Consider the following 11,747-nt stretch of genomic DNA (forward strand, 5'->3'; position numbering starts at 1 on the left):
CCCTATGACCCAGCAATTGCACTCTTGGTTATTTACCCCAAAGACACAGATGTAGTGAAAAGAAGGGCCATATGCACCCCAACGTTCATAGCAGCAATGTCCGCAATAGCCAAACCGTGGAAAGAGCCGAGATGCCCTTCAACAGATGAATGGATAAAGAAGATGTGGTCCATACATACAATGGAATATTACTCAGCCATCAGAAAGGATGAATACCCAACTTTGACATCAACATGGATGGGACTGGAGGAGATTATGCTAAGTGAAGTCAGTCAAGCAGAGAAAGTCAATTATCATATGGTTTCACTTATTTGTGGAACATAAGAAATAGCATGGAGGACATTAGGAGAAGGAAGGGAAAAATGCAGGGGGGGAATTGGAAGGAGAGATGAACCATGAGAGACTATGGACTCTAAGAAACAAACAGGGTTTTAGAGGGGAGGCGGGAGGGGGGATTGGTTAGCCCGGTGATGGGTATTAAGGAGGGCACGTACTGCACGGAGCACTGAGTGTTATACGAAAACAATGGATCGTGGATAACCATATCAAAAACCAACGATGTATTGTATGGTGACTAACATAACATAATAAAAAAAAAAAAGACAGCGTTCAAACATGAGAGCTAAGAAGGGTTTCAGTTAGCAAAAACCCGAACTACTTCCCCTGAATAGGCTTCTATAACTACAGAGTGACTTTTCTGCTTCCAGTCTACAAGAGTCCAGAAGCCACTTGCTTCACAGCCTGAGCTTGGGGCCGGGGCTCTGACTGTAAGTTCTCACTGAGATCCGCTGCTGACTTGCCCTGGCGACTCCAGAGTCTATTCCCTGCACAGAGGTCTGCTTTCCTCAGACATTAAGTCCTAATTCTCACTCGCCTCAGAAGCACCTGATAATTAGATGGCTGTCAATTACACCTAGAATTAAAGATGATCCACTGGCTCAGAATAAGAAAAGCAGCACACTCTTGGTTCAAGAAGTCCAGAGAGAACCCCATGGCGTGGGGTGGGGGGCGGGGAACACACCAGTACATGAGGTCATTCTGTCTACTCACATCTTTCTCACTCTCCATACATAGGACTACAGTTCAAAGTAACCACCAAAGAGCAGCAGTTACCACCGCTCACCTTTTAGATCTCTCTCAAATCCATCCATTTCTTTTCTACTGCATCCATCCTGGTGAGGCCACCATCAAGTCACTGGGGTGTCTGCCACGGCTCCTATAAATTCAGGTCTCCCCGGTACCAGTCTTACCCCCTTCATTTCATTCCTCACACAACTACCATTTTTACCAAAATAAAAAATATCTACCTCAACAAACATCCCGGTAGGCTTTGTGTGTGTGTTTGTGTGTGCTCGTAAAAAGTCATAAGCAGATTCTAAAATTGATATGTTAAGTGCAAAGGATGCAGCTAAAGTAATTTTGAAAAGGAAGAGCAAAGCTGGAGGACTCCTTACTACATGTCAAGACAAAGCTGTACTCATTAGACACTTGGTCGCAAGGTCCTGGCGGCAAGGACAAAGAGGCCAGAGTTAGACCCCACAATAATATGGCCAACTGATTTAACAATGGTGCAAGGTAGTTCAATGGAAAAGGATAGTCTTTTAAACAACCAGCTTTGCAACAAATAGACATCCATATGGAAAGAAAAAAAAAAACAATGCTTTCCACAGCACGCACCAAAATTCAAAATGGATCATAGCCTTAAATGCTAAAACTGTAACACTTAGAGAAGAAAACACAGACTCTCCTGGCTAGAAACCCTTCAGTTACTTCCAGTTATTCTTAGAGCAAAGTCCAAAAGGCAACCGGGCCCAGAACCACCCATCTCTGCCCCCGTCTCCACCCGCTGTGTGCTTCCTTCCCGCCGCGCTCTGCTTCAGCCTGCTTCCTGTCTGCAGGCCTTCCCTCAGGCCTTCCCTCGTCCTTCTCACCTTGCAGCTCCTCCCTGCCCTCCTCCCTGCTGCACTAACTCCTCCTACCATTCCCCTCTTTAGCTAAACCTGTCACTCCTTTGAAGAAGCTTTCTCTAAACCCAAAGACTAGGTCAGGCTTCCTTGCTAAAATATTCTCATAGCACAAATTCAAGGATGGATTTAAATTAACCATAAACTTCATATTGAGCATTAATGCTGCATCGTGATATTAGCCCAAGACAGTATAAAATCATCACAATTAGCAAGACAATTAAGAACAGCCTAACTTTCACTCCCTAATTTTTATTTGCTGTCGCGCTTTGCGACAGACACTTAAGTTTTATGTCTATGACTGCATACGGATGTAACTTAAAAATCAATACGCATACTGTGAATAATATAAGCTTGAACCTTTTAGTGATGGGCCAGAATGACTGTTTGGAGACCAATGCTTCGAAGCAGAGAAGGTGGACCTCTGGGTAGAAGACAAAGGATGCTAACATCAGGAAGATGCCGCTGGCAGCCAGTGCTGCCTGGGCTGGGTCTCACGGCATCTGGAAGCATTCCTGTGAGGGCTGCACTCATTCACGTTCCAGACAGAGCATCTGAATGGGTGCCCACGTGTACTGGAGACACCCAGATTTTACGGATCTGTACAACCATTTTCCAAAGTAGTTTCCATGGACCATGAGTCCCAAGAGAAATAAATTCCCTCCCAAAGGAAGCCTAGAAAATGTACATTCTGTGCCCTGAGAAGTCCTGTAGTTAAAAAAAAAAAAAACAGAGCAAAAATCTCATGTGTTTTATCTACCCTAGTTTTTGGCCAAGTAATCCTTTTTAACCCTCATGCTTAATTAGCAGCCAATGCCTCCCACGGGAAATACAGACCTACACCACCTCCTCCACCTCAGCTTCTCCTTGCTTGAAATAACCAGACAGGTCCCAATTCTAAGGAATACTATGGTTTAATAAGATTAATGGGAGCTAGGCTGGTCAGCTAAAGAAAGCAATCGAATCAAGCGAAGGGGCAATGGCATGATCCAAACAGCTCCAACCCCATTATCCACACGAGGGAGCTTTAATATCCACACAGGAAAATCAAAGTGTACGGTGGAAAGATCTTAGTCATTTTAAAGACAGACCTGAGTTTGACTTCTGACCCTATGCATGAGTTATAGGGCTCTGAGCAAATACTTCACCTCTCCAAGCCATGCTTTCCTTACCTGCAGAGGTGTGCCTAACTCCTAGGAGTAAGATCAAGGATAACACATGTAAGATGCCTAACAGAGTCTCTAACACACAGTAAGCATTTTATAAATGTCAGCTTAATACATTTAAAGTAACATGTAAGATTGGACCGAACACCATGCTTGTGAAGCAAACTTCACATAAACAATACAAGTACATACAAAGCATTCACCAAATACAAAGCACAGAGACATAAAGAGGTACCTGTCAAAAGTAATCCCCTTCCCAACGAACACCAGGGGTGCTTCGCCTGCATTGGGGCTGCCTCTGTAGTGAATTTCCAAGAAGACTGGAGGCTCGTCAGATCCTTTGGCCACACTTAGGAATGATCCCATTTCCTGTTCCTCAATCCAAGATTTGGGTCTACAGTGCAGAAAAGGAGAAAAGTCAATATGCTTTGTTATCTCTATTTCAAAATAACTTAGAAAATATTTATGTGTAAAACTCTTAAAACATATACACGTGTTAATGCTTCAATTATCACATCCTACTTGCTTTCTGTATATGCTTGGGCCACTGGATTCTGAGCCTGTTTCCTCATCTATAAAACGAGGTTGGGGGACCTGGGTGGCTCAGTTGTTTAAGCATCTGCCTTCAGCTCAGGTCATGATCCCCCCACGTCTGCCTCCCAGCTCAGCGGGGAGCCTGCTTCTCCCTCTCCCCACTGCTCGTGCTCTCTCTCTTGCTATCTCTCTCCCTCTCTCTCTCTCTCAAATAAATAAAATCTTAAAAAAACAAAAACAAAAACAAAATGAGGTCACTGATACATCTGTCAAAAGATGAGCTACAGAATTACTAAGAGAGGGCAACGCCTTCGGGTCCCCTCCCTCCTTGGAAGCTTTGTACTGTCACTTTGCTGTATCGCTCAAACTTTGCTTTGCTGTCCCCTCCCAAAAAAAAACGAATTACTAAGAGAATTCACCCATAATCCATAATACAATGTCAGGTAACAGGACAGAGTCAATAAGTACTTATTGCTTGATTTGTTCCCCCTAACCTACTGACCTATATCTACAGTTTCACGTAAGATAAAGTTGGCAGAGCTCTGAGACCATAAAGGATGCTTAAAAGCAGTTACAGGGTTCAGTACTTTATTTTTTGTATTTCTAAAAATGACCCAAAAAACCAACCAATAAAAACAAAAAAAACAAAGAAAACAAAAAATCCAACAAAGCTACACTCCAATGACTGCACTAAAGTATCACAGTTCTTTGCTGTTTTAGAATTGCTGGAATTTGATCTTTTCAGCATTGTCACACTGCTTCTCATGGTTTCAACTGCAGTCTGAGATGTCTGCTTGAAGTGGGAAAGCTAGTAAATACTTAAACACGGGATCACTGGGGGTGATCCAATGGGAACAGTCTGTAATGCCAACCAGAAAAGAAATGCCATATCGCTATCCCTGGCAGGTGACGGGTACAAAGGTCTTTGTATTGAATTCTGGCCACAGTTAACTAGGCCAGGAGAGAAATCCTACACTCCAACAGGCAAAGCAGTAAAAACTACATCCAAGGAGCGCTCCTCCCTACACTTGCCTGTCCACTCGTTAAGATCATTAAATGGGTTTCGCCATGGGGAGATGGCCACCAGACTTCAGAGGGGAAAGAACATAAAAACAGAAGGGAGGACAATGAAAACACCACTTCAAAAGCAGCAAGGCTGTACAAACTCAGTACTTGATGCTTTATGAAAGCCCTGGCCTTCTGGAAGTCCCGTCTGTATTTCTCTGACTGACAGCCATCTACACAAGAGCAGCTGTCTGTTTAATGGGTTAAACTCTGCCCGTCTGACCCGCCTCATCGCTGCCTGAATCCTTCCTTGGCTTCACAAGCCCTGGTAGTTTCCCAAGGGGCCACCGCACACTCAAGTCTGCACCTGAAATGCCCCGCCCTACTCTCTCTCCATCTAATTGCGATGGCCATCTTCCAGACTCTGCTTAGGCACCATTTTCGTTGGCAAGTCTTTCCGGCTCTTCCAGAAGCCTCCTTGACTAGGATCCTCTGTGTACCCCTTTTCCCTGCCTATTCCTGCCTATAAGCTGCTCGCTTCTTTGAGGGCAAAGACCCCCCCCACTTTGTGTGCCAAATTCCCAGGCACACACAGGAAGCACCCTCAGGGATGTGTAACCACACAGACACCGTCTGCTGACACAAAGTAGCTCTGGTGCCTCCTCAAAGGAAACAAGGAAGAGCCTTTGCCAAGACCCCTTCATAGAGACTAAAGCTGACCACAGGTTAAATACATGCCAGCCGTTCCAAAAATGTCATCAAGCTCTGAGTCCTATGTTTTCTATAGATTACACATTTTCATTCACTCCGTCTAGACCACAGGGATTTTCCTGAGAAATGTGAACTGGAGTCACAGTTAAGCACTGAAGAAGTCTTTTAAGTGCAAGCTCCCTTAAGATACAACATCAGAAGTAAAGAATTATTTAGGTAAAGCAACTATCTGTTGATTCTTTTTAATTCTAAATCCCCCAATGCTCAGACCTGGTTTGCTTTAGGGGTTACGGGGAGATCGCAGGAGGATAAAGGAACTGGAGGGCAGGCATTTACGTCCTGCAGCCCAGCTGCTGACGACGCCCACTCAGGCCTGCCTGGGAACAACAGCTCGAGTACCGAATCTGGGAATCTACAAGGCACAATTCTCATTCATACCAACGTATGAATGCTGTGCTCTTTACTTTTGTCAAAAAGAGAAAAGACAGAAAGAGCTCACACAAAGGAAACATGATACATGAATTCCTCAACAAACGGAACAGAGTTACCATTTGATCCAACAATTCAACTCCTAGGTACACACTCAAGAGACATGAGAGACATGTGTTCACACAAAAACACGTACACTAACGCTCACAGCCCCATTACTCATGGTGTCCAAAAGGTAGAAACAACACAATGCCCACCAACTGATGATTGCAATGGGGGGGGGGACACGACAAGATGGAAATGAAGAGTGCCTGCTAAGGGGTACAAGGTTCTCTTTGGGATAATGAAAATGTTTTAAAATTGATGGAGGTGATGGTAGCACAACTCCGTCAAGAGAGTAAAAATCGATAAACTGCCCACTTTACATCGTATTTATATTGTATGCTAGGTGGACTGTATTTCCAAGAAAGCTGTTACAAACACACACACATGCAGGATGTAGCGTGAAGTCAGGGTGCTCGCTCAAAGGCATGAAAAGAACCTCAAACTGAGCCCTTATCCCAGCTTGTCTGTGGCTACCGGTCCTGAGTGACTCCTCTGGATACTGAGGGCGCTGGACTCTTAGGAGCTCCAAGGCTCTTGCCGTAACACCCTGAGTCGGTGACGTGACCCTGCATTACCTGATGTGGACCTCTGTTTTACTACTAGCACCTCTGAGGTTCTTCTCAATGATTTGGGCAAATTTGGTTGGTGTCATCTCATTGGCTGGAGTCTCCATCAAGTGCCGTGCCAAGTTCTGCCCAGAAGCAAAGAGGACACCCTTCTCCCAGGCCTCCTGGTCCCCGCTGGTGGAAGAAAGCACAAGGTCACTGTCAGACAACCTCTCAAGATACTGACTGTGCTGCAGCTAGGAGGGCTCTTACCCTATAAAAACAAAAGGGGAAGACCCCAAGTGCAAAATGGACACACAGGACCTGGATCATTCTCTGCTCTGACCCAGGGCAGCAGATACAAAGAGCTAGAAAACAGGGCCCTGGCTGAGCCGAGGTAGAGGACAGAAGCATTCCACATTTCATGTGCATGAAAAAGAGGTGGACTGATGGGTCCTTGAAGCCCTAGCTCTAACACACAAACCAATGGAAGAGGTTTCCATCTTGGGTGCCTGGGTGGCTCAGATGGTTAAGCATCTGCCTTTGGCTCAGGTCATGATCCCAGGGTCCTGGGATCGAGTCCCGCATCGGGCTCCCTGCTCAGCGGGGAGCCTGCCTCTCTCTCTCTCTCTCTCTCTGTCTCTTATGAATAAATAAATAAAATCTCTAAAAAAAAAAGAGGTTTCCATCTTCTCAAAGGCCCACTGTGTCCTTCACTGCAGCAGGGATGATGCAGCCCCAGGGGCTTGCTGTGGAGCAAGCACACTGCAACAGTCCTGATGTGAAAGTGAAGGCCTTTCTGCCTCCTTTTTGCCCAGGTCAGGGCTCTGAACACAAGTGCACCAAAGGGCAAGGACCAGCTTTAAAAGAAAAGATATGGGCATGTGTGTCACAATCTCAGATCTTCTTATGCACAACAGGAATTAATACAGGTGGCATAGAAATGGGGGATTTGCCATGTGCCGCGCACTTGACAGTGTCTTTCGATCACCATAAAAGCGCTCTGACATTGGGATTACAGCTCTACTGAACAAATGAAGAAAGCGAAACAAGAGATTTTGGTCACTTCGCTGAAGTTGCCCAGCCAGCAAGTTGGGGAGCCAGGGTTCAAAGCCAGGTTGAGCGGTCCCAGAGCTCTCATCCCAAACCACTCCCTCACAGCTGCCCACCCCCAGGCTATATCAAGACGCCCACTGTCCTCATAGCGCCATCTCCTGAAGGTCTCACCTCTGTCTATTCCTGATGGCAGAGGCGTCATCTCCTAGAACCCAGGAAAGATAGGGTTGCAATGTAGTAGGTACTCAATAAGTCTGCTGAAAAATGACCCTCCCCACTAGACCATGAGGGCAAGGACCCTAAGCCCTCTATCTGTATATCCTGGCATTTGACACAGTGCCAACAGATACTGGCTAAATGGAAATTATTTGTATCAATACTTGCTGGGACCTGTCTGTCACATTCTCCCCTCTTCAGAGAGCCAACTTGGTTTGGCTTCCTAGTAACCAGCAAGCATGGAGGGGCCTAGGAAGCCACGGGTTGAAATACGTACCTGACAAAAGCCAGGAGCAGAATGTGAGGACAGTCACCACACTCGTAAAATGGCTGAGGTGATGGGGGAGGTCCCAGACAAGCCATGTGGCATGCCCATACTGAGAAGCAGGCAGCTCACACCCAAAGGCCTGACTATCTGAACATCAGGAAATGCAACCCTAATCTTGGTTTTGTTCCATCACCTTCCATGGAGCTTCGCTGACACGACAACCTTCTTCTTCTGCTTTAGGTCATCATACTCAAAGAGACCAAGCACTGCTCCTTCTGCAGCCGCCTGCGCATCTCCACAGGGATCCACCTCCACGGTAGAGATTTCCAGGTCTTGAACCTGCCTGCACCCCGCTTCAAAGGGACAGAGAAAAACCAGAAAAAATGGGAGTCAGTCAGAAGCAACCCAATAGTGGAAGGCAGAAGCATGATTGTGGGCTGAGAAAACAAGAGGTCTGGGGTTCAAATCCCAGCTGACACTTGACCTTTCTGAGCCTCCTTCTGCAAAGTGAGGATGTGTCCACATCTGACAGACAGTGGGAGGACAGACTCACAGATAAAAGGGCTGACCCAGCTCCTGGTAGAGTGGGGCCTCAGAAGTGGCTGCTATTATTGTACAACTTCTGAAACACCAGAATTTCCTGACAAAGCTTTCTAGTCACCAAGAGCTTATCAGATTAAAAATGGCAGAGGAATGATGACACTGAAATTATATCCAAAGAACTAAGTAAAGTCCATTAGTAACACAGCATTTTATGAAGATCAGGTCAGCAAAAAGTCTCAAATAAAAGTTATGAACGAATCACTCAACATGAACTTTGAAAGTAGATTTAACAAACAGAGACGATATCCACAGGGCCAACAATCAATCAAGCTAATTATCACCGCCTCAGCAATGTCTCTCAAAGCATCTTTAACCACAGTCTCTGGGTAAAGGCCTCATTCTGCTGCTCAGCTCCGAAGTGACTCAGTGGCATCTATCTCAACTTGTAAACCATGCACGTGGCAAACGGGGACAGACACCTACCATCCAAGCACCCCACACTTTGCATCCATTTCCTCTAACTGCAAGTAAGAGGATTCCACGTCATTTAAAAGTCAGGCAACACAAGGTTTGTATTACAAAAAGGAAAAAACCCACCATAACTTTCTGGTAACATAGAGCTCTGGGGTCAATACTGCATGAGAGAACAATTAATGGTTGTGAAACTTGCAAACACAAGCTATGCAAATATCAAAACTAAAATTCCAAAAGCTAACCTTCTGTATCCACGTAAGGCCAGGCATACCGTGTAAGGGAAACCGAGCATTTGCTCAGATGAGTGTTTTCTCTGTGAACATGGTGGGGGGTGGTGACGGTTACAAGGACCAAGCGAGTGGAAAGAGACAATCTTAAAGAGGACATCCTCGAGACTCTCCATCAACCTTAAACTTCAAAAGTGGAATCACCTGCAACAGCGGCTCTGATGTTTTCTTTGCCTTCATGCCAGTTTTCCTGGTCGTCGACTCCAGCTGCCTTTCTGCCGAGGCCAACCACCACCACGCTGGGAAAGTCCTGTTCGGCACATGCACAAGATCAACCAACCACATCATGTCTTTAAAACATCTGTTTCCAGCAGGGAAAGGTCTGTGAGCTCCCACACAATTACCTTCACCTCCACACAGGAACCTCCGGGTGAAATTTCGTTTTTTTGTTTTACCCTGTATCTTGGTAAAATTGTATCACTTGTGTTTAAAAGGTAGAGTGAGGGGGGCGCCTGGGTGGCTCAGTCAGTTAAGCGTCTGCCTTCAGCTCGGGTCATGATCCCAGAGTCCTGGGATCGAGCCCCGCATCGGGCTCCCTGCTCGGCGGGAAGCCTGCTTCTCCCTCTCCCACTCCCCCTGCTTGTGTTCCCTCTCTCGCTGTGTCTCTCTCTGTCAAATAAATAAATAAAATCTTAAAAAAAAATAAAATAAAATAAAAGGTAGAGTGAGGATAATCTTGCAAATAATTCTACGTAAGCCTGTGCCACAACTATGGAAACTGAACAACGAAAGCCTACAGACCGCGATGCAGTGCTTCTTAACAGCTAATTGCCTCTTTACAACCTTAAGTAATATTTGTGGCTTAACACAGGGATAAAAGCATACACACAATCAGATACAAAATTTTCTGCACGACTGTGCAGCCACATTACTTGGCACTCAGGAGGGGCCCACTGAGGCTTTGCCAAATAAAGCTTATCTTCATCTCATACCTCATGCAGACCATAAAAGGTTCGGGTTTTGCCTGCCTTCAGAGGAGGTCCAGATCTAAAATGAGAGGAAATATTTAAAAACTAGTTGTCTCTGCTCCTTTGGAAAGTGACATATACATATCTTTTGCGTGATTACAATACTCTGCTGCTTCTGTGAATTTGCTGCATTTATGTTTTTATCAAAATACAGAATTCTCTCAGGTCAGATTTTTCAGATGCAGCACTTCTAATTCTAGCTCAAAAATCATTTAGCAAACTTCCACACGGGATTTAGTACAAACCTATTTGAAAACAACTACAGAGAGCAATGCCTTGGATGGGTAATGTGTGGATACAGAGGGGGGCTGAGCTACAGAGGGGGATGAAGGCTGCCCCGAAACTCCCATCTTTCGTAATGGCCAACCTGACTGCAGCGTTCAGCTTGGAGGCTGTTGGGGTGGGTGGGTGGGGTTCTGTACAGATGGGATACTGGGCAATTTCCAAACAAAGGAGGTGGCAAAAAATAATTATAGTCAGAGGACTGGATGCCCTGGTGCCGCAGCTAATAGTTATCTGTCAGGAAGGCCAGGCTGTACTGTACTCAAACAGTGGATTTTGGATTAATGAATTAATCACGGCACTTGAGAAGGTAGTCTACTGGTGAAGGACTGGGAATTGAGAAGGGATGCAAATTCTATCACCCCGGGATTCAACAATTACTATAATTATTAGACTACATTCCAAAAGGTTATCTATAATCTGAATAATATGTACTTGCAGTCGCTTTAAATTGACACTTCTCTTTCTGCCAAACGTGGCCTGCAGCTCAGGAGTCGAAACTCCCAATTTCTGGGCGCCTGGGTGGCTCAGTTGGTTAAGCGACTGCCTTCGGCTCAGGTCATGATCCTGGAGTCCCGGGATCGAGTCCCGCATCGGGCTCCCTGCTTGGCAGGGAGTCTGCTTCTCCCTCTGACCCTCCTCCCTCTCATGCTCTCTGTCTCTCATTCTCTCTCTCTCTCAAATAAATAAATAAAATCTTTAAAAAATAAAAAAAAGAAACTCCCAATTTCTGTACCTCCTCTAAATCGTATCTATTCTGAGTGCTCCCAATAGCAGGCCCCACCCAGATTTACTGAATTAGAATCTGTAGTCTAACTATACCCTTAGGTAATTCACTTTGAGACTTTGAAACTCAAGGCACACCAAGAAAGGAGCTGTACCCGTAAGCTGTTTTGAGCTAGTCTAGGGACAGGCTGTCCCCCATAAATGAAGGGGCATTAGAGCAGGCAGACAGGCTGGTGGGAAGGCAGGCGGGTAGGATGAGGGTGGGCTGAGGAAATCTGGTACTTTCCAGATCCTTCTAGGTCAGTCTCTCACAATGTGTTTCTGATTTGAAGTGGCCTTACTTCCCAGAATTGTAGACTCACCCCTACTGAAAGGCAAAGTACCAAAGTGCATTCCAGGGGCAAATACTTTCACTTCCACTGAGAGGATACGGGCCAACTTACTTCCCTTAATTTTTATCTACTAACA

The 11,747-nt window shown here is 45.6% G+C and overlaps 1 protein-coding gene across 1 annotated transcript; it reads right to left on the minus strand.

Annotated features, from left to right (window-relative positions):
• Positions 1 to 3,156: 3,156 nt before the first annotated feature.
• On the minus strand, positions 3,157 to 10,290 carry LOC145719438 (cytosol aminopeptidase-like; the record flags this gene model as incomplete). Its single annotated transcript, XM_081810932.1, has 5 exons — positions 3,157 to 3,524; positions 6,490 to 6,654; positions 8,193 to 8,352; positions 9,448 to 9,553; positions 10,236 to 10,290. Coding segments are annotated over 5 exons (763 nt in total), but the record flags the coding sequence as incomplete, so codon positions are not given.
• Between the last annotated feature and the right edge of the window lie 1,457 nt (positions 10,291 to 11,747).

The sequence above is a fragment of the Leptonychotes weddellii genome, unplaced genomic scaffold (assembly GCF_054177405.1).
Source record: "Leptonychotes weddellii isolate Sample4059 unplaced genomic scaffold, ASM5417740v2 HiC_scaffold_4428, whole genome shotgun sequence".
NCBI classification, from domain to species: Eukaryota; Metazoa; Chordata; class Mammalia; order Carnivora; family Phocidae; genus Leptonychotes; species Leptonychotes weddellii.